The sequence below is a fragment of the Lineus longissimus genome, chromosome 2 (genome assembly GCF_910592395.1).
Source record: "Lineus longissimus chromosome 2, tnLinLong1.2, whole genome shotgun sequence".
NCBI classification, from domain to species: domain Eukaryota; kingdom Metazoa; phylum Nemertea; class Pilidiophora; order Heteronemertea; family Lineidae; genus Lineus; species Lineus longissimus.
This window is the reverse complement of record NC_088309.1, coordinates 27,464,274-27,486,606: the sequence shown is the minus strand read 5'-3', so window position 1 is coordinate 27,486,606 and position 22,333 is coordinate 27,464,274. Positions and strand designations below refer to the sequence as shown.

Below are 22,333 nucleotides of genomic sequence, written 5' to 3'. Positions count from 1 at the left end.
AACTGGATGGGACAAGGAACTTCCTGCACCAAAAAAGAGCACAACCAACTCGAATGTGACCAATATATTTCAGAAAGTACCTGTCCACTTTGTCTCGGACTCTGGTGCACAAATCATTGGATGGATGTCTTCAAAAGTCTCGGAGACATCTATCGTTCTCCGAGATGCAGATTAACACTAGCAACTTGCCTTTTCAATAATGGATTTCCAACGAGCCAAAATGAAAAGGTCTGTCGGTTAGAAGGCTGTCTCTGGTTGTTACTAAAGGCGAGGCGACTAGTCACATCCTGATCGTGATATTCTCTGCACAAATCTGCTTCTTGTTTCAAGTTTGGCAATGGCATGTACAGAAAGATTTTAGTTTGGCCATGGTGTTATATTAGGACGGGTTACGCTGGTGTGCCTTTGGGAATTTTCTATCTGTAATGTGCTCAACGTCAGCTAGTTCCTTGGAAGCAAGGGCCAAGCAATGCCAGAGACAGAGACCAGCTTTGACACCTCAGAAGGCAAGAAGGTGAGGGACGTTACTGCCATGCTTCTCATAGTGTCAGTTTCACCGTCCGCGCACTTCCTCATTTCATGTTAATGATTATAGACTACTGCTATCATGTAGCTATCGCTCCCTCTCATGCCCTGTTATACCTACTGGGTTACTCTGGCCAGATGAAGTCCTATTCTGATAGATGATGGGGTAGGGAATGTTATCTAGGCAGACTGGTAGTCAGTATACTTCCCGGTGAGTGAGCTTCTTCCATGCTACCACTCTTCTGATGTTTCCCTCAACTTCTAAGTAAACCACCCATCAGTTCACTATAATACTGATGGCACTTGGTACCAAGAGCACCAAATCAGATGATCTCAAGAAAGGTAAACAAACTAAAAAGTCATGTTTTCAAGATTATATTATTAGCAGAGTGTCTACAGTACTGCCATGGACTTTGAAAAATAACTCCACAAATTTTGTAATAGCGGCTCTAACAACATAACTAACCTGAAATCCATACACGGCGCATGCAGTGGTAAAAAAGTCTGACTGCTTTAACAGGATTATTTCGTCATGTGCCTGTACTTGCTCTGAAGTCACAAAACTGAGGTATTGGCATCTTTTTTCAGTAATTCCGTATACTCATCAAAGGCATTGAGAGAAAGACTTTTTCGCCCAGGTTTTGCATGGGTAATATTACTTCTCAATTCTCTACGAACCGGAGACGTAATGACATTAACCAACATAAAGTGCCATGAACTAAACGAAAGTACATGTAGGCTTCATATTTTAAACTGATGCAGGCGTATGTGAAATGAACTAAAATCTGCCATTCAGAGGGAAAGTTAAAATTATTCAACCCAGTCCCGGAGCAAGGGGCCTCTGTAAATGAAAGCATTGTAAAAAGCAACGAAACATTCGCCACACTTGTAGGAGTCGTATATGCCAACTGACAATGAAGACACAGAATACCAGAGATAAATCTTAGAACATGAAAACTTTCAATACAAACTGTACATTCACATGACATATACAAGGATTATAAGATTTAAGTTCTGCTAAGAAGTCGAAGTACTCTTTTCAAATTCGACTACACAAGTTCTTGGGATTTCAAGTCATCGTATCCAGATCGGGGGTAAAGGGAAAACTTGCCAACTGAATTTCTGACTCCGATTTTAATTTTATTGTTTTCAACACTTCTACTAAGTAAAGTACAATTTAAACATAGGTCAGACTGTGAAATATCTGTTGGCACACAATTTCCCTGAAACCAGACCAAACCATAGTTTGTAATTTTGTTCCATTTTTGTAGCATGAGGATTGCACATAAATATACTCCATAGAAAACAGTCACAAGTACATTTATATGTGGTTCAACAGAAAGGCAATTGGGGAGCTGGATTCTGTTCTATAGAGGTATGATATTATTCCCAGTATTGCATTTATATATACTTTGTAACATCCAGTCAGATAGATTCACATTTCATGTTCATAGTACAATTTTTAGGTAACTGTATAAGTCATGTGGAATAAGGTTACAATATTCTTCAGTATAAAAACCGAGAAAGAAACACAAACGTTGGATTCATTGGAACCAGACAATAGCGACTCATACATATTTCATGACAGATGGTGTTGTCTTCATGATATACATGGTGCAATACTGGTCAAATCTTCCCACTATGTTAATGTTATGTGTTATTTACAAGCCCCATCCACCTAAAATTGTTCCCCACATCATGGAACACCAAATCTTCTGGGTCTCCTTTTTCGAAAAAATGGTACCATGGTTGGTTTGTATGGATACAAATCCATTCAAAGATGATCTTTCAACAGTTCTAAAATGTCTACTTGTCCGAGTGCTCCTGAGAATGACTTGATGCGCCACCTTCCTGTGGCTTCATGACATCAGGCAATTCAGGAGGAGACGACAGTGCTGTGATTTCAAGAGCTTCAAATTCACCATCTGAAAGGTAAAAATTGCATCGTTGAAAGGTCTGCAGTACTACAAGTGTATCACTTTGAGAGAAGAAACCATTAAAACGAAAATTAGTTCACTATCACTAAGTCCCATTCATTGTCCTTGGACAATTCAGGCTTCCTTTATCTCCACCTTACAAAAGTGATAATCGTCACACTCACCATCTCCTCTATATCCTAAACCTATTGTGGCAGGCGCTTGTGCTCTGGCTGTGGAGCTGGTGAAACCACAATCTCCTAAAGTTTTGTTGTCATCTAAAGGCTGAAATGTAAGATATATAAATCATGTGAAAATGTATCTTTTTCCAGATAAACGAAAGGCTAAACCTGTCCAATGTGTTCAAGTACAGTGAGATGGTTAATGATGCTTTTTGAATGATCTATTTGACACAAAAGTCTCAATTGTACAATGGTAATCGAGTCACATACATCGCAGCCCAAGCATGTGATTGACCTTACCTGGTCATCTTTGAAGAGTTTAACATCAGCTGGAGCCATCTTTGTTATGCCCTCTACAACTTTCTTTAAATCCAGCACTGTAGATGACTCTTTGGCATCGGCAAATATAGTCACCTTTTTGCGTCGAATCATTAAAAACACGTCCTGAAAAAGTCATGTTGTACACATTTATAATTACCTTGCCACAACAACCCAAATGAGTACTATAGATTCATGCACTTGATTGGGAACAACGTTTACATGACGTAGTGTTGGCCGTCGTCACGTCACCATGCATTTTACATAACTGTAACGTGACGAGACGCGACGTTTTCGTAAACGTTGGTCCCAATTAAGTGCATGGATCTATAGACTGGGGAGTAGAGTCTGACCAGTGGACAACAAATATTTTTCTTTACTGGCAACTTCACGGGGGGGGCCAAGGAGGCAGGCTGCTAGGCCTGGGGCAGTGGGGGACTTACTAGGCCTATTCACACTTACTATTGAGCCAGAATACTACCACTGGTGAGAGTCACTGCAGCGATAGGCCTAGTCAGGCATGTCAGGCTAGTGTCTGTTTAATTAAAGTGTTGTGATGACGGAAGATGACGCGAAACCGGGCGATCAAATTGGGTCAATTTCCTTCATTATTCATCATCATTTGGTACAAATGTTAAAGTCATTAGAATGAACAGTGATCTTGAACTACACCAAAGTGATTGAGAGTGTAAAAGTTCCCTTGTAATTGACCGAAAAAGGGAATTTTATGGAAGAAATATTTCCTCACCATGGTTGATTTTTGCCCGCGACTACGATACCAACAATCATTCCGATTGGATAAAAATAATTTCTTTAATATTTTTTGAAGTCTATCTGGTGTATTACGTGAATTAAAAAAAAACTATATTGAAAGCACGTTCAGGCTAGCTAATCGTTCTCATTCTGACAGAAAGTAAAAAGAAAGCAGAAAATGTCACGTGATACCGGCTTCAGAAACTACAAGTACAAGATGGCGGCGGCACGCTTAGAAGACAAGGCGATTTGGGAAGATGGAGAGGTGATTTATTCGCTAAATTCATTTACTTATTGTCATATGATGATATAGAAAGATAGCTCAAATCCTATTCTCTCAGAATATGTCTAAGTTTTTGTGATTTGAGGCGTATGTGGTCATTTTCTGTGGTTGTCAATATGTAAACAAAATGCTGAATCACTTGAAAAATGTACACCAATTATGTACAGATAATTATACGTGCATGTTGCACACATCGTACATAATGCAATGTTTGCTTTCTTTGTAGGAGTCCTTGGGTGAAGATGTTCTCCGGATGGGCACTGATGAAATTGTCAGCCGTACAAGACTCCTTGACAATGAAATAAAGGTAAATGTCATTACGACATTTTGAATTTGATACGATGGGATGGCATGGCAATGGGCCTAGGGCATCACTTATCATATCATCAATTCAATCAAGGACAAAAACGGCTTCATGATGACACATACGGCATGATCATACTGAAGAATTACAAAATTACAATTAATTGGACTTAATGTATTGTAAATTGTTTGCCTAAGTGAAACAGTGCTGTTACAGATACACTAGACTAGTAACATGTTTTTTGCAGATCTTAGAAGAGTATTCAACAAGACTGATTTAACTCTGTATCTTTGAGGACTTATTTCTTCAAACACTTTATCCTCGCTTAGTAATGATTGTATTTTAATCTGCTATTGACTATTGTGCATAAAAAGATTTAATAAATGTGTTGAACCCTAATTGTTGTACTCTTTCAGATCATGAAATCAGAAGTGATGAGAATCTCACATGAGCTTCAAGCCCAGAAAGAGAAAATCAAGGAGAACACGGAGAAGATCAAAGTGAATAAGACACTGCCATACTTGGTTTCCAATGTGATTGAGTTGCTTGATGTTGACCCACAAGACCAGGCTGAGGAAGATGGGGGCAACATTGATCTTGATTCACAAAGAAAAGGCAAATGTGCTGTTATCAAGACCTCCACAAGACAGGTGAGAAAATTACACAATTTTCCAATTTGCAGCTCAAACTGGTACCTTATCCATGGCACAGTCCCATATAAAGTTGCATTTAGTGTTGCCTGTCAGGCTCTTGAGCATATACTCCTACTGCAGTGTATATAAGGTAACCTGTGAGTAACTCCTTTTGAAGATTTGTAACATCTTTCTTGATTATTGTTTCTCTTTTTCAGACTTACTTTCTGCCTGTGATAGGTTTAGTTGATCCAGAGAAACTTCATCCTGGTGACCTTGTGGTAAGTACATGTATCAAAATTGTTATTTGGCTGATGCCAAGGTTGTTAACATGTGAAATAAAAGTCATTTTCCTAGTGGAACTTCCAGTACTTCTTTTGTCTTTGCATCATGTATAACCCCTTGTTTGAAACTTACCATGGGCATTTTGTTCCGTGTGGTGAAAAACGTTTCTCTGACAGCACATTTAATACCTCAGACTTGTATGTTATTGTTTTTCCTAATCGCTGATATCTTCACAATGTTTTCAGGGTGTAAACAAAGATTCTTACCTGATCCTCGAGACCTTACCCCAGGAGTTTGATTCCCGAGTGAAGGCTATGGAAGTTGATGAGAGGCCGACAGAACAATATGGTGATATTGGTGGTCTCGACAAACAGATTCAAGAGGTAAAGTGGGAGTTGAAATAGATTCTAGATCATAGAGATATTCAGCTTTAATCATGTAAGAAAAACTACCTGTACGTAGCTATCATCATGACAAAAATGAGGATGCACAGGCTAATTGTTTATTCTATCTGGTTTCAGTCATGTGGCTTTGAAACTGATGTGGGGCCTCTCATTTCATGATATGTCATATTACCTTACAGCTGATTGAAGCCGTTGTCCTTCCAATGACACACAAAGAGAGGTTCATAGCTCTTGGAATCCAGCCACCTAAGGGTGTCTTGCTATATGGGCCACCAGGAACAGGCAAGACTCTGCTCGCTCGTGCGTGTGCTGCACAGACCAAGTCAACCTTCTTGAAGCTTGCTGGTCCACAATTGGTTCAGATGTTCATTGGTGATGGAGCTAAGCTAGTCAGAGATGCATTCGCTTTAGCTAAAGAGAAGACCCCAGCAATTATATTCATTGATGAGTTGGATGCTATTGGTACCAAGAGGTTTGATAGTGAGAAGGCTGGAGACCGAGAGGTGCAGAGAACCATGTTGGAATTGCTGAATCAGTTGGACGGATTTGCACCAAGTTCGGATATCAAGGTCAGTGAATGCTCAATAGGCAGATTACCTTCAAATTCTTATCACTAAGCGCAGAAATTGCATCCTATGAGAATGTGAGCATGGTCTGTGTTTGGATTAGCCCACCGAGATGTTCCGTGGGCTGACAAACAAAGAAAGGTTAAAGACGTGTGTCGCAGTTACCTATCTAGCTATCCATCTTTTCCAGTGAATGTCAGTTTTTGATCATGGACAATCTCTGTTTCAGGTGATAGCTGCCACCAATCGTGTTGACATCTTGGATCCTGCTCTACTCAGATCTGGTCGTCTTGATCGTAAGATAGAATTCCCAACGCCAAATGAAGAAGCTAGGGCGAGAATATTACAGATCCATTCGAGGAAAATGAACGTTAGGTAAGTTGCATCAACATCAACATGTTCCCTGTCTTGCCCATGTGCTAGGCTTTTTCGCAGAGATGCTCAATGTATATCAGAGAAGCCGCAATGTCAATAAATTGTAAAATTTTAATCTTTCGTTTGCAGTAAAGACGTAAACTATGAAGAGCTTGCACGATGTACTGATGACTTTAATGGAGCTATGTGCAAGGCAGTGTGTGTCGAGGCAGGAATGATTGCCCTGAGACGAGAAGCTACAGAACTGACGCATGAGGACTACATGGATGCCATCTTAGAAGTACAGGCTAAGAAGAAGACCAATTTGCAATATTATGCTTAGATATGAATTGGACTATTACATGAACATGGACATGAAATATTCTACCTTTGTGCGAGCTGTTCTGTTGTTCTGTGATGGTTTGGGTCTCCAATCTAGGATTTTAAAGCATCAGAGATATGTGCTGGGATAACAACATATATGATGCATCTATGAGCAACTGGGGCAAATTGGAGGTTTTCTGGTGGTCCCTGTTTCAGCTTGGTGCCCCAATAGGCTGCTTGTAGTAGTTGAAAGGCCCTGATGAGAAACTGGGTTGATCATCAATGAGCAATGTCAGTTGTGAATTGGGATTTCAGAAGCAAATGTCCAGTTCTAAATTTCCTCACTACGAATTTGGAACATTGTAATTTGGTTGTGGCTGGTGTTGCATTGTCATAGTGAATTTGAATAAATAATCATTTTGTTTATCACCAATGCAACTTGTGCTCTAATGGCAGAGAAAAAAAGCTATAGATTTGAGAAGTTCATTAGACGACTCGCATCCAATGTTTTGTAGACATTGTGTAAATAAATTTTCGTGCGATAAAAGCTGTTCTTTAGTTATTCTTATTCCAATCCAAAAATCAACGAGATTGTTCCACATTAGGGACCGATTTCTTCCCCATGTTCAGAAAGAGGACATTGTCACATCCTAAGACAGTGAAGTCATTGATTGAAGTGTCTTCCAAAATATCATAATGGGATATTCGCCTCATCGATACAATACAATGGGGCAGTAGCTTAAGGCGGAGAGTGTTAAGTCTCGGCCAAAAATGAACAGCCAAACCTGCACCTGGTGTCTGGAGCTATTTCTTACAAATGACTCGGAATATTGTCTGACATCTCATCAAAGGTCCGGGATCTTTGGAACTGCAGGAATTCACAGTATATAACGTCTTTAAACATGTGGTATTGCAGCAAATGAGGCTTGGCCTCATGAGAGATAAGTATCTTTCCCAAATCACAAACATGAGAACGCTATCCATTCTCCAAGCGTCGTCAATGGTGGACATCGTGTCTCACCCGACCTCCTCTGACAATTTCAGCGGGTGCATGTAAATTGGACATTTGGCCCGGCGCCCGGGAGATTGAACGCTGTCGTCTAAATACGCATGCGCAGATCTAGCTGGGAATTCACTCGGGTTAGTGACTCGAACTAAAGATGTCAAATGGTGCTCATGTGACTCTACACTGTGGACAAAATGGTAGACGTCCCTAAAAATTTTGTCCATAATCCTTCGTCGACATTCTCCACTTTCCGCTGATTTCTTGCAATCCTAAAGGTGAGAAACAGTTAATATGATAGACTTCTGCATTACGATATGTATCGTTGAACTAGACATGCCCCTCCTCTCTTCATCCTAAAAATGGGACATTTTGCTGAAAGTGAAAGTAAAAGAAACTGAAAAAATCTCCCAAGGCCAGGGCATGGGCGATCGATGGACGTCATGGATCCTGGATGGTACGAATGAACCTAGGCGGCTAAGCCTGCAGTCAAACAGAGAACAATGGTTAAGTTTTGTATCATTTCATATTTTCAGCCAACAAAATGTTGTCCCTGAGACAAGGATCGAGACTTGGCTTTCACTGGATGATTAGAGATATTAAGTCGAGACAGTTCCAAGAAACTTTTGCAAGAACATCATCCAGAGGACTTTTGTGTCAGGCTTGTCAGCCATGTCAGTTATACAGCTCGGATAACTCAAGGAAACTCTATGCTGAACAGCTAAAAACGAGGGGAGTCATTCAAGTGACAGGCAAAGATGCATCAGTCTTTCTTCAAGGACTTATCACCAATGATATGAACTGCTTGGATTGCCATGGGTGTAAAAGTGTTTATTCCATGGTTCTTAATGCCCAGGTAAGCCATGTCTGGAGCTCACATTAACCCTCCAAATGGATTATGCCACATGAGGCCTCCCTTTGTGAAAGTTACAAGTAAATTCAGTCATTCAGGAAATCTTGTTTTATGTCTTGATTATGATATTGAAAGGTTTCAGGTTTTGTTTTGTTTTAGGGCAGGGTTTTGTATGACATCATCATCTACAATGCAAGCAGCGCTGAGAAAGTGCTGGACAACTTTCTCATTGAATGTGATGCAGAGGTATCTCAAGAATTGGTGAAACATATGAAAAAATACAAATTGCGGAGGAAGGTATGTTTATTAATCTAATCATGTCTGCTGTGAACATAATGAAACAGAATGTCCCTCATCCCAGTTGTCTCAAATTGAGCTGGCTATCACAAGGTTTTGTCTCTGCCAGTTTGTCCCAGACCGGGCTTGAATGGACTAGTTCTGTTCAATCTTTATTTGCAAAGCTGAGCCGACTAAAATTTGGCATGGTTGTTTCATGTCTCACAATATCATTGAAATGAATCTTATATTTCAGGTAACTGTGGCTGATTTGAGTGAATCCCATAAACTGTGGTCATTCTATCGGCCAGCAGAGCATGCGTCAACACCAGAGCCTTCACTGAAATTAGAATTTAAAGATTCCAGATCTGTAGTGACTTGTACTTCTGATCCTAGACTAAAATCCTTTGGTTGGCGGTGTATTGCAACATACCCTGTAGAAGGTGAGTGTTGGGGCTGAAGAGTACACCACAATGATGGTCATGTTATCAAGGCTTGAAGAAGCAGCTCATTTTAGCCTAATCGTCATAAACCTACATGTTGGCTTGATGGACAAAATGTCCTGGCTTTAGGGTGAAATTCAACTGTCAGTGTCGGGGTCTTCCTCATCATGATAACTTTGGTATTGTTTCCATGCAGGCCTTGATGTAGAAACCCCCTGCAGCGATTCTTCCTATGATATTGAGAGGATGAAGCTTGGTATTGGTGAAGGCGTTGTGGATCTTCCTCCCGGGAAAGCCTTGCCACTCGAGAGCAATCTGGTGTACCTTCATGGAGGTAAGAGTTGATTCATAACAATTCATGATAATAGTGATGTGGTTTGGATGAAGATATCATTATACCATTGTACCATAACACCAAGTACCATAACACCAAGTCCCAGCTCTGGTTTCACCTTTATGATATACTGTACATCTCTATTTGCAGTGAGTTTCAATAAAGGTTGTTATGTTGGCCAAGAACTGACTGCCAGAACTCATCATACGGGAGTAACCAGAAAGAGATTAGTTCCATTGACATTAGAATCAGAACAACCCGGTGTGATTTCACCTGGCTCAAACATTGAGAAACCCAATGGACGATCTGCTGGAGTTCTTCGCAATTTGCTCAGTAAATATGGACTTGGAGTGGTACGGTTAAGTGAAATGAAAAATGACTTGTCTGTGTCTGCAGCTTCTGGAGTGAAGGTAAAGGTGATGCCTCATCAGCCAGCTTGGTGGCCAAAGGAGGAGGATTCAGAATCATCTATGGGATGATCTCCAGATGAATCAAACATTTCTTTATAACTGTGTTACACACATTAAAATGGTAGGGAATGTATCACTTAATTCTTCTGTTTGCTTCACTGTTGGTTATCAAAGTGAGATGGGGTCAGACTGGCTACTGGCAGTAGTGTGTCGTCCTTGCTATTACCGACGTGTGGTCCTTGGTTGAAGGTCATGAGTGGCTGTCTCCTGAAAGTTGTTGATTCTATGCAATGACAACTCAACCCCAAAATCACGTTGTACGAATTTGACATTTATTTTAATAAAGTATACAATATAATCATTTTATTTACATCTCATTTTGTTTACAAACCCCGACTGTGGGCCATGTCATGTTTTCAGCAGCATAGTGGATTACTAAACAAAACTTGATCTGATGCATTGTCTGCAGACCAGGTTTGAAAGGCACATTTACTCGAGATGACCCAACAGCTCAACAGTGTGGGACTGAGAAGAAGCTCTAAAAGGATTTAAGTGCAAACTAGAGTAGTAGATAAACTTCATTCACCTAACCCATGAATGAAATTCTACTGACAGGAAGCTGGTACAGCCATGATGTATCATGCATAACAAAAGCACCTTTAGTTGTTAAAAGTCATTGCAAAACTTCAGCAGTACTGGCCTGTAAAGCTACAAATCTACAAAGTCTAGATCTGTCAGCTCTTCATTAAGTACCATTCATTAAGTACAGGCAAATATAGCTTTCTGTACAACCCCTTCCCCATCACACCCCCTACTGAAAACTTCCCATTTCTCAGCCATGGAGACAGCCCTGATGTATGGACTGAGTCTCCCTCGTGTTTCTCCAGACACGTGCATGTACTTTTCTCAAGAATGGCCCAAATCTCAAAATTAAACAAAATGAATTATTTGGCACTTAGAAAACTGTTGTGTATCTCATTGTTCACATATAGTACTGATTTGATTGGTTGCGAGCGTTTTTCACTGTGGACGTGGTGTCTTCACCGGAGCTTTGTCCTGATGACTTCCTCAACCCTGGTGTGTCCTCTTTAATCTCGGTGGCCCGCTTGTAAAGTTTAGCAGCAATCTCATAATCTCCCTGAAATAGAGAACCTTAACCTTATAGCACAACCTGTCTCTAAGTTAAACAGTTTCTACAGAAGAAAAGATTTTTGCCAATTCTTGGTATACTACAAGATTCAAATCTAAGAAACGCCTCACAATAAACAAAGAAACATGAAAGAGAGTTGTACTATCTAAGCCATACCAGTAAGATTGGCATCAGACTAGCAATCGAACATCTCATCTGATTATGTTGTCCGCAGAATGTCCATGTAACATTCACATTAGGTAACTCCCAGTGACACAGTACTACACATACCTGGTCATATCTCAATACTGCAAGGTTTCTTAACGTCTCAGCAACTCTGGGATGACTCGGACCAAAGCTGTCCTCATAGATCTTCAAAGCTCGCTCATACAATGGAAGAGCAGACAAATGTTTGTTGGTTTGACAGTACAGCACAGCCAGGTTCACCAGAGCTGTCGCAACAGACGGGTGATGTTTCCCAAACGATTTTTCTCGGATTTCCACCGACATCTCGTAGAGTGGTTCTGCCTTGTCCAGTTCACCTTGATTCTTGCGCAATGTTGCAAGGTGTTTCACTATTGATGCTACGCTGGGATGGTCACTTGAATGATGCTGTGAATAGGCAAGAAGATAGAGGATAAGATGAACCAGAAGTTGGTAGCATTTGGTCCTGCATTTGAGATTGCTGGTTTGATTAATCTACACCAACAAGCCTAGTTAACATTATCATCATCATAAACTCATAGCTCTATAGAGAGCATGATACATCCACTAGTCTTGTGCACCACATATCAACTCATGCCCCATCTTGTTAAGTGCCTGCCCTGCCAGGCCTACAGTCCTTCTCCAGTTTCCTTGGATCCTTTTTTCTGGAAGTGCCCAGGTAACATCATATAAGTCGCTAAAATACAGTACATTTGTGAGGCACAATGACTTACCTTTAGTCGTATATTCAATGCCTTCTCATAGAGTGGAGCAGCATCATCATAGTTTCTCTTATCATTATACAGAGCGGCCAGATTATTCAGGGATTGAGCCAAGTCAGGATGGTCATCACCAAGAAGTCGTTCGCGAATCTCAAGACTGCGACGGAAGAATGATTCAGCAGAACTGAAAGAAAACAAACAGCGCTTTTTCAGGTCAAGAAGTCATTACAGGTCAGGCCATTAGAATATGACAAGCAAAGAATCAAATCGCTTGCTGGAGGTATGCTGTATGATAGAAATAAACCCTGGTACAATTACTTACTCGTGTATGTTTTGTAGATAATACAACACTCCTAACTCATTGAGGGTCCTGGCTAGGTCTGGTGAATCCGGCCCCATAGCTAACTCCTCCAGGTGCAAGGCTCGTCTCTGTAAGATGTTGTTACCTCGAGTGTTCTGGAAGCTGGTAGAAGAGGACTTGGGCACCTTGAGTTTCTTCTTGATAGCGACTGATCTTTTGTGAAGTGGATCTGCAAGCTCATGTCTGGAAAAGTTAGAAATCTAGTTGAGAATTGGAATTGCCACCCAAACAACATAGACTAGAGAGAGGAGCAGTGGGCAGTGCTGTTCCTCCCGCTCGACCCACAGCAAAGCTTTCTGTTCTGCGTGGAGCATACAACAGAGCCACAATGAGAATTTCTCGGGTAAGGAACTGATTTTGTTGGCTCTATGAGCCATGAACTTGAGAACTCTAAAGATTTTGTGAAAATTGTTTTGTTACTTACTTTTCTTGTCTCTGGTAGAGGACGGCCAGTGCATCCAACTCCTTCGCCACAAGAGCACTAAACCCTGGTGTACTATCATAGATCTCCAATGCTTGTTTGTAGAGGGCCTCGGCGGTACTGAACTTGCCCCACTGAGCGTGAAGTCCGGCGAGCTGATGTAGCGACTGGCCAACTTTTGGATGATCAGGATCTAAGGCTGTCTCCCTCACCTCAAGGGCATGCTGTAGGGGGTGGACGGCTTGGTCAAGGAGGCCTATGTCGCGCAGAAATCTACCAAGGGCCTCACACATATCAGCTATTCGAGGCAGTGTAATCATTCCATTGCAATCTCCAACCACTGGAACCAAATGTATAAATCTTATAGAGTCAGTCAGTCATGTGACAAACTACTAAACACGGGTGGATCCATTATTCACTGATCAGAGAAGTTCGCTCTTATGTTTGTCACTACTGTTATGTTATCAGTCACCAGACTGCTGGTGACATTTCCATATGAACTTGAATAAGTCTCTGATTAATTCAAACAGAATCTTACTTTCTTCTAGTCTCTTAGTGGCCTCAAAGTATTCCTCAGCCATGGTGACCTTATCAGCACCAACAAAGTTCCAGTAGCCAATCAGTTCAGCAAAGCGGCCGCGGCCGTACAGGCGTAGGAATATACACAGGACTAGGATGCATTCATGTAGTTTCGCTTTGTTCTCCAGTTGGTAGATGTGCCAAGGAAGTTCATCTGCCACACGGCACGTTACTTTTCCAGGCCTGAAAATTAACACCATGGATGAAATTTTGTGGAAGATTGAACTTCCTAAAACTCTAGCTCCTATTTAATTATGGTATTTTGTACTTGGATGACATTATTTGCTATGATATGATTCAACTTACTGTAGGAAGTCAAGTAAATAGTTGATGTAGAGTATTCTCGTACTCTCTATGGCCTTGGTATCATTTCCACTAAAATATTTCTCATAAACTGCTCGTTGAGCCTGAAATATAAAGAAAATTAGGCAATAAGTAGATGCATAATGGTGTACATCAATCATATTTACTTTATAGATCTGGGCTTGATCGATTAAAACTTTACTTCTATGTAGTGAAGTAGATCACACAAATGCCAAATTGGATTGAGATGAACAACGGGATCCTGACTTGTTGGGAAGACTGAAAGTAGATAATCACAAAACCTTATTACCTGTTCATGAGCTAGCACCATTAAACCAGATATGTATGTGATGATATGTTGGCTAACTAAAGCATAGATCAGTGGCCCCAGAAAGTTCCAGTCGACATTCGGCAGTAATCCCAGCACCTCGTTTTCTGATATACCGTTCCTTGACACATAGATAAACCGCAGGATCTGAAAAATTTGAGTTGTTTATCAGGCGAAGCAGTAGACAATGGTTCAGTTCAATGTATGAATAGAGCTGAAAACAAGTCCTGTGAAATCGGCTCATACTGAGCTTACAGTATTTTGAGCCTTTGAGCCTAGCCCAAAGCAATGACCAGGCCAGGGTTCGAACCCATGATCATTGGACTGAGAGTAGTGATCCAAACAGGTGCACCACCACACTCAACAAGTTAAAGGAAAGAGTTAGAGTAGTGGATGCTTCTCACCTTTTTGACGAGTCCTCTCGTGTCAGGAGTTTCATTCTCTTGTCGTATCGTATCCAGCACAATCTTGATCAGAGACACACAGTCCGTACAGCATAATAAACTACTCAGACGCCGGTTCATTTCACTATTGCTGCACCTGGAAAAGTGACAGTTAAAGTGTCAATACTACATGAGTTGATACAATTCAGCGGTGATGCCTCATTCAGCTGTGGGTGAGATGATAGTGAAGCTTTTCAAACAAACCATTCACAACAGGTCACCAGCCTATAAACGACACTTAAACTCCGCATCAAATTGGTCATCAACGTTCAATTTTACCCCAGCCATCACTAGCTATCAACCAGGGACAGCATTCTTCAGTCCCAAAGGTGGAGTAACCAACCCCTCAATGCTTAATGCTTGGCTTTTCTCTCATGAAGCTCCCCAGAAGAGGGAATGGAATTATACAACTGTTTAACTGACCTGCTGATATCACTACTTAGAACCATTACGTATAGGGGATTACATGTCGCAGTCGTCCGGCAGTTAGTAAGAATGAGGCTCTCTTGTTCTGGGTCCAGCGTCAGTCCGTTTCCAGATAGTTCCGTCTGCACCAACTCCTTCACACACTTACTGGTCAGAGGCTCAAGGTGAATGGTTGGCCATGACCTACGGGAGAGATGAAAACCGATTTTATCAACCTTTTCCATTCATATGGAAAACAAGAAAATGACCTACCAGAAAAGCTCATTCAACACCCCAACTTCTTGATGAATCCTCCTGGTACAAACGCTAATACACACATACACACAACAGATAGGCTTGGTTTCTAACAGAATGTCATGTGCACCAATTTAGCCATTGACAGATTCCCTAGTCCTAATTCTTGGTTTCTGCCACCACATCCTGTCCTGAACTTTACCAAAGATACAGATTCTAATGAAAAATTAAGTTGATTCCTACCTCCAAGCCTGTGGACAGTTTTCACCATTGGCAGACACAATCACCCTCGCATCCACAGGTAACGGATCCAACAACCACTTGAGATTTTTCTCAGCTTGCTAAACACAGAAAAAAGGAACACAACTAGAGTTCAATAATTGAAATTGAGAAAACTTTTAAAAAGATTTCAGGCTGTTAGGTTTCAACAATGGCCCTATCTATTGTTTTGGAAGTTATGAGTAATTCACATTTGATAGTGAATTCCCACAGGACATATAGATAGAAAGAAGTTGAATGCTTTATGAGAATAGACCAGTGGTCTGATACAGAGGCTACCCATGTTTGTGTGACACTGATGACTGACACCACTGGTGCAAGATAACAAAAGGAAAAGATGAAAAAAGTCACAAAAAGCAGGAACCATTTAGCTCATAGCATTCGATAAAATGAGGAATGTGCTTTAATTGTCCATGATTTCACATGTGCAAGTGTAACAACATCCATCAAAGTCAATATCATGTTCTCATTACCACCATTTTTCTCTCTAAGCAGGTAATATTGGAGCAGTTGGACAGTTGCTGAAAATGCATGATACGACGAGATGAAGATTACTTAGACGGTTCATAGCAAAACTCTTATTCTTTGAAGTCGCACTCGTCTGTGGAGATCATCTCAGGAGCTGCAATTTCCGAGGCAGAGTCAAAATAGGTAGCTTAGGTTTGACTACCATGCCGAGGCAACTCAACGTGCTAAAATATCGGATACACTGGTTGATGGGCCCATTACAGCAACCTCATATGATAGTTCTGCAAAGTACTCTAGCCAACGATGGTATCACTGGTTGATTGTTATGGCCAAGAACCCCGACAATGCATTAAGACTATTAAACTCCTGCGAAAGAGGTAGGATATGTATCAGTAAAATCAACCCACCTGACATCTTTCAATAGAATCGAGAACTAGCAGTAATCCTCCTGGGCTTTTGCTTGATATCTTCTCCAGCCATCGCGGGAACTCCTCCACAAGTCTGTTCGGATCCCCAGTCAGTGCTGGCGGTGATGCAACATGCTGCATCAACTGTGCTGTCAGTCGTCTGATTATCACAGAGGCGTCTGCACTACAGGAAGAACTGTTTCCTACAAAATGGTACAACACGAGCGCACCCATTGATTTTTGTTGCTGTAGTTGTATCCATTTGGCCATCAGCAGTGACTTCCCTGAGCCGTCTGGTCCTGAGATCAGGAGGGGAGGTAGTGGACCAGCAGCAGAGACGTGTGCATTGAGACGTTCATAATACTGGAAAAGAAACCCAAAACAGATTAACATACATGTATCAATTATTCATTTCATGAACAGTTTATGACAAGAAACCAGATCATTTTGAGTAAATGTGGACAGGATGCTGTTGATATTTCTTACCTTTTCAAATCCCAGTTCACAACTTGAAGAGACAGCATAGTCAAATGCTTCAATCTGTTCATAATCTCCCTGTGGATCCCAGATGTAACCTCCACAGAGATGCTCTGAACTTTCATCATCAACAAAACCAGAATCTTGATCTGTGGGCTCCTTTTTGATGTCAACTCCAAGTTCCTGAAAGAAAACAAATGACAGTTTATAGACAGAAAGAAGAAAGCTTTCACAACATTGAGCTTTTGGTTCAAATAGCCCCGTCAGTGAAGATTTGGAGCAAAGCAAACTGGTGAAAACACTGAGACTGACAGAACAACGTCTATCACTGGATGATGCTGATTGCTTAACCTTTTCTGAATTGATTGTAATGAGTTTTGTACTCAATATGAGAATGTAAAGTCTTGTGTTCCAACTGACGAACTTCCATCACTTACAATTTTAAACATCCTTTCCAATTCTCTGTGAATGTGTTGTGTAGCCTCCTCGGGTGTAGAATATCCATCAATGACCTTGCAGCTACCAGATTCAAAAATTTTGGATTTCAACTCTCGCACTTCAGGAGATGGACTAAAAACAGGTCAAAGAAAGTATAATTGAAAATTTTACTAAAATCAATACTCCCACTCATGTTTGAAAATATTTACTACAATATTCAATGTTATGTACGTGGAGGAAAATACAGAAACCACTAGAGCAAACAAATAATCCCGTCTCTATGAGTCATGGTATCTGTGACTAAAGCAATAAACCATGGATAGATCACAGGACACATCTATCACCATAGTTGCCACTGCTATCATTGGCACCAACTGGGAACACCGAACTGCACTGACAGTGACTTTCTCCCACAGCAACCACATGTCGTAGAACACTTACTTTCTGACAGCACTAGTGAAGGCGAAGAGGGCTGGCTTTGATCCAGGGCTGTCAAGGTGACCAAGACGAAACTCAATCCCTGTAAACCTGCAATGAAATTAGAATGATAAGACAGATGCAATGAAGTACATTGATCTGAGAACTAAAGCAGGAACACAGCTCTTTGCAGGTCAATTTCTCCCACTTGAGTTTCAGAATCAGAATCACAAAACAAATAGAAAAGACTATACGTAAGCCTACCTGTTGATGTTGTCCCCTAAGAAGGCCAAGAAGATAGTGGACTGTTGGACCTGTCTTGCCCTGGCGGAGGAAAGCCTCTCAAGAGCCTGATCTGAGAGACAATCCTTCTCACTGTAAGGCATATGGATTGAAACAAGGTAACGGCCTTCAACTTCGCACAGCTGCTGCAGCTTTGGCAGATAAACCTAAAATTGAAACAAAATTTGTCTAAGAATTCTTCCTTTTCTTCTGCATTTGTTCTTTTTGGGGTTAGTTTGATATTTAAATGGAATCATTGTACGATTGGTATGATTAGCCAAGTGACTCTTTCTTTGCCTTACCTGATTTAATAGAATCATCTCCTTACACATATCGGCAGGAGCCGAGATGTACAGCCGAATAGTATTGCTAACCACCTCAGTCACACCTGATGTTATTTGTGCCAGGCTAGCAGCAGCATGTAGCCAGTCTTCCTTGGTGACATTGGTAAAGGGTCCCTCCATTTCCATGGTGCTGTGTGCAAACTCAGGGCCACGAAACACTGGCTGATGGAGCTGTGTGGTGCTGCCTAAGGAAGGTTCACTTTCCAAAGCTGTCCACCAGTCACCAGGATTTGAACTGCCTGAAATAATCACATGGTAGAATGGAATTATTACTAGCCAGAGAAGGTGACAAGGATAAGCCCAGCCACTGAATTTGTATATTTTCAAGCAGTGTGAGAACCAAGCGACAAGTAATAACTCTTAGATGTACATGTACATGTATGTGGTTATCGTTAGGATTTCACTAAAAATACACAAAAAACTAAGGAATTACAATGAGTACCAACCTAAATGATCAATTAATCCAGCTTTAGAGGTCTCCATATCTTCCACAATCAAATTGCTCTTGGACAACTTGGTCTCTAATGCTCTTCTCGCTTTCAACAAGTTCTGGATTTCACTTTCCTTTGTTTCTCTGAATATCTGCAATGGGAATGGCATTATGACATAATTAGTTGGTCATTAATGGGCTGATCAGTTTGGACTCCATCTTTGTTAAGCTGATAGGAGTGTCTAAAGATGGATGTACAGAAAAAAAGCCATTCAACGGTTCTGAAGCATATTGAAAGTGTAATATGATTCTTCAGCATAGCAATAGCAAATTAGAGTACAGCACTCAATGAGACAGAACTGAGTGAAGAACACTCACCTTAAACTGTCTCTGTACTTTGTCTCTCTCATTTTCAAATGTCTGAGCACGAGCCAGAGCCTGCCTCTCAGCTTCTTGGGCAGAATCTCTCTCAGCTCTCAACTTTGTACATGTTTTCTGTAAAGCTTGCAGCTCAGACCTCATCCTTTTGTTTTCAGTGTCCAATCTCAGATCTCGCTTCTCCATACTCGTAATCTCATTTTCTTTCTGCATTCTGTACATCTCAAACTCGCGTTTAATTTTCTCCGCTTCTGGATTCTCAAGGTCCACAGAGAGAGCTGACTGAAGGCTCCCACCCTTCGGTTTACGACCCAATGAGCCAACTGAACGCAGCCCCAGCTTTCCACGTGGTTTGACTTCAATTGGAATGCGCTTGATGACTCCATGACTGTTGCCTTCATATTCAATTCCCAGGACGTCATCTTCATCCTGGGATCTCAACATAGAACTCCCAGTACCCATGATGGTACTCTGGCCAGCATGTGCCTCAACTTGTTATCAAACGGTAACCCTGAAATATATCAGATCAAAAGAATGACAGGAAAAATCAATCACCGTCTGTCGACATCGTCACACAGTTGTGATATATCGAGTTAATGTCTCATGGGTAAATCTGTATTTCGACAGATTTTAAAGGCTTTAAACCTACACAATGTAGAGACGGATGAGCTTATGCTTCGGATTGGTTCTAACTTGATAGTCTTTTTAATGGCGTCCTGTCATCAGCTGACATCTGTATCTTAGCAGCTTTCTGTATCAGGTTCATAAAAATATCTGCCTTTACTTCGTCATTCTCCAGTTCTCCACCAAACTGAAAGAGAGAAGTGATAAACCAACAGTGTTGTGGAATCAGCAAAACAGTTGAAAGACATACATTTCAACCTATGACCGGTCATACACTGCTGATTACAGTAATCAAACAGACTGTATTTTTACAGACCAATTCCCTTACAAAATCCGTTATTGTCAAATCCAACTCAGCCCAGCTTACCAACATAAAAATCTGACTCTGGCATCATTCTGTGGATAATCATGTTTATTACTTATGTATTGCAGAACTTACACCAAGTACAGTACCATCTTCATATTGAGGACCAGAAAGCCGAGAGAATCGGGAATGCGATCAATTCCTTCGGTGATGGTGGACATTCTACCTGGTGGTGGGCTGGTCACTGTGCACTTAAAGATTGGAGAAACAAGTCGTCACAATTCGGTTGGCATCAGATGCAATTTGAATAGACACCCTGCGAAAATAAATTTCGGCCATTTTGAAACGACCCTTTTCACAGGCAACGTTTGTCAACACGTACTATGGCAATGGCATAAAAGTAAAAATATAGGCCGACAAGCTAGCTTATTCAAGCAGTTTACTTCAAGTTGTACGGGGGGGGGGGGGGGCGAGGCCCGAGGGGGTTGATCCAGCTGCGGCTGGCAGCCGACATTTGTCTTGACTGTTGCTTGGCGCTGCTACAGCTTAATGTGCTGTGGTACAGCCTAGAAGCAGTGTCATCACTGGCGAAATGGACCAATGTTTGAAAGGAGCTGAGTTTCGTCCAAAAATAGATCTGTTTACACACTACGTTAATGGCGTATTGCAGGTACACGTCAACGGGTCATTGATTGTCGGACGTCAGTTCGCCAAGAAAACCAAAGGAATCGAAGGATTCATTGAACTCATCAACACATCATTAGTTTTCAGTGAAGTGCAACTGTATTCCTAGGTAAATCACTTTGGTATATAGAGAGTAAGATTACAATTAACTCACGTTAAAGTTTGAGTTCCGGGGAGTACGTTGGTTTAGGGGCGCAATAACCTAGCTTATAGCGAGCAATTAGTACACTAAGATTTCAGTGATTAACATAATAGTTGCAAGTATTTGGCATTCTAGACTCATATTTCGTGCTATAATAACTACGTTGTAAACATAATGCTCAAAATTGATTCATGAAAAAGTTGTTAGGGCAATATCAAGCAAGCAGTAATGGAAAAAAGTGTAATTCCATTAACTGAATATTGTTTTTAGACACTATAACATTTTAGGCCTACTTTTCCGTAAACCACGAGAACAATGTATGTGAAAAAAACAACACACATAAGTGAGGCGCCGAGTATACAGTAATTGTAAGGTAAAGAAAAGCTCGGTCTCTAAAGTCTGGAGGTCCGGAGTCCGTAACTGTGACGGTCACGAGAGTGGCTTGTTCTTACGGATAGATCGAGAGGGCGGTTTGGGGTTCCGCCGACGGTGCTCGCATGCATTGGTCGTATCCCCGAAACCTTTACAACGCGAACAAAGCTCGTGGCATCCATGACGGTATAGGAATTGACGGTGAGGTAACAAAAAATCTCGTGGCATCCAATGACGGTATAGGAATTGACGGTGAAGGATCTCGTGGCATATCGGATGCGCATCCGAAGACGGTAAGGGAATTGACGGTGAAGGATCTCGTGGCATATCGGATGCGCATCCGATGACGGTAATTGACGGTAAAGGATCTCGTGGCATATCGGATGCGCATCCGAAGACGGTAAGGGAATTGACGGTGAAGGATCTCGTGGCATATCGGATGCGCATCCGAAGACGGTCAGGGAATTGACGGTAAAGGATCTCGTGGCATATCGGATGCGCATCCGAAGACGGTAAGGCAATTGACGGTAAAGGATCTCGTGGCATATCGGATGTGCATCCGATGACGGTTTTATATATATATATTATATTAATTTTAGTTTTACACTATTATATGTAAGTGCAAGCTCTAGTGAGCTCACACAACTGTTTGACAGTCCTGGCTCCTCCATCGTGCTGACCACATAATGAGAGAGATGAGACAGTCACAGACAGGCCAAATCATGAAGTATTGGCTGTTCTGCCAAGTTGTCAACATGGTGAGAGAGATGAGGCAGTCACAGCCAGGCCTAATCAGTTTTGGCAGCTCTACCGTGTTGACAATGATTATGGTGAGAGAGATGAGACAGTCACAGCCAGGCCAGATCAGTCTTTGCTGCTCTGCCAAGTTGTCAACATGACGAGAGAGATAAGGAAGTCACAGCCAGGCCGAATCAGTCCTGGCTGCTCCACCGTGTTGACAACATGATGAGA

At 41.4% G+C, this 22,333-nt stretch overlaps 4 protein-coding genes across 5 annotated transcripts; 2 read left to right on the top strand and 2 right to left on the bottom strand.

Moving 5' to 3' along the window:
• Positions 1 to 884: 884 nt before the first annotated feature.
• LOC135483335 (elongin-B-like) lies at positions 885 to 3,741 on the bottom strand. The gene is made up of 4 exons (XM_064764131.1): positions 3,690 to 3,741; positions 2,924 to 3,067; positions 2,627 to 2,726; positions 885 to 2,450 (listed from the first exon to the last, which is right to left on the bottom strand). The coding sequence occupies exons 1-4, from the start codon at positions 3,690 to 3,692 to the stop codon at positions 2,332 to 2,334; spliced, it is 366 nt and encodes a 121-aa protein (XP_064620201.1). The 5' UTR covers positions 3,693 to 3,741; the 3' UTR covers positions 885 to 2,331.
• Positions 3,742 to 3,900: 159 nt separating this feature from the next.
• LOC135483892 (26S proteasome regulatory subunit 6A-B) lies at positions 3,901 to 7,382 on the top strand. The gene is made up of 8 exons (XM_064764953.1): positions 3,901 to 3,959; positions 4,204 to 4,284; positions 4,698 to 4,931; positions 5,132 to 5,194; positions 5,444 to 5,581; positions 5,782 to 6,171; positions 6,398 to 6,543; positions 6,673 to 7,382. The coding sequence occupies exons 1-8, from the start codon at positions 3,912 to 3,914 to the stop codon at positions 6,863 to 6,865; spliced, it is 1,293 nt and encodes a 430-aa protein (XP_064621023.1). The 5' UTR covers positions 3,901 to 3,911; the 3' UTR covers positions 6,866 to 7,382.
• Positions 7,383 to 7,976: 594 nt separating this feature from the next.
• Positions 7,977 to 10,526, top strand: LOC135483334 (putative transferase CAF17 homolog, mitochondrial). Its single transcript, XM_064764130.1, has 6 exons — positions 7,977 to 8,127; positions 8,386 to 8,705; positions 8,862 to 8,999; positions 9,235 to 9,421; positions 9,618 to 9,755; positions 9,906 to 10,526. The coding sequence occupies exons 2-6, from the start codon at positions 8,394 to 8,396 to the stop codon at positions 10,232 to 10,234; spliced, it is 1,104 nt and encodes a 367-aa protein (XP_064620200.1). The 5' UTR covers positions 7,977 to 8,127; positions 8,386 to 8,393; the 3' UTR covers positions 10,235 to 10,526.
• Positions 10,527 to 10,582: 56 nt separating this feature from the next.
• On the bottom strand, positions 10,583 to 21,042 carry LOC135483333 (nephrocystin-3-like). 2 transcript variants are annotated; one of them, XM_064764128.1, is made up of 22 exons: positions 21,002 to 21,042; positions 20,299 to 20,414; positions 19,885 to 20,046; positions 19,236 to 19,746; positions 18,874 to 19,009; positions 18,386 to 18,666; positions 18,066 to 18,250; positions 17,826 to 17,912; positions 17,384 to 17,516; positions 16,956 to 17,129; positions 16,470 to 16,832; positions 15,559 to 15,656; positions 15,079 to 15,264; positions 14,617 to 14,752; positions 14,195 to 14,359; positions 13,888 to 13,988; positions 13,541 to 13,764; positions 13,006 to 13,342; positions 12,543 to 12,764; positions 12,233 to 12,404; positions 11,586 to 11,906; positions 10,583 to 11,303 (listed from the first exon to the last, which is right to left on the bottom strand). In XM_064764128.1, the coding sequence occupies exons 4-22, from the start codon at positions 19,695 to 19,697 to the stop codon at positions 11,148 to 11,150; spliced, it is 3,939 nt and encodes a 1,312-aa protein (XP_064620198.1). In that variant the 5' UTR covers positions 19,698 to 19,746; positions 19,885 to 20,046; positions 20,299 to 20,414; positions 21,002 to 21,042; the 3' UTR covers positions 10,583 to 11,147. The 2 variants fall into 2 exon arrangements, with proteins under 2 accessions (XP_064620198.1, XP_064620199.1); XM_064764129.1 differs by having other exon boundaries at positions 20,299 to 20,479; positions 21,002 to 21,026.
• Between the last annotated feature and the right edge of the window lie 1,291 nt (positions 21,043 to 22,333).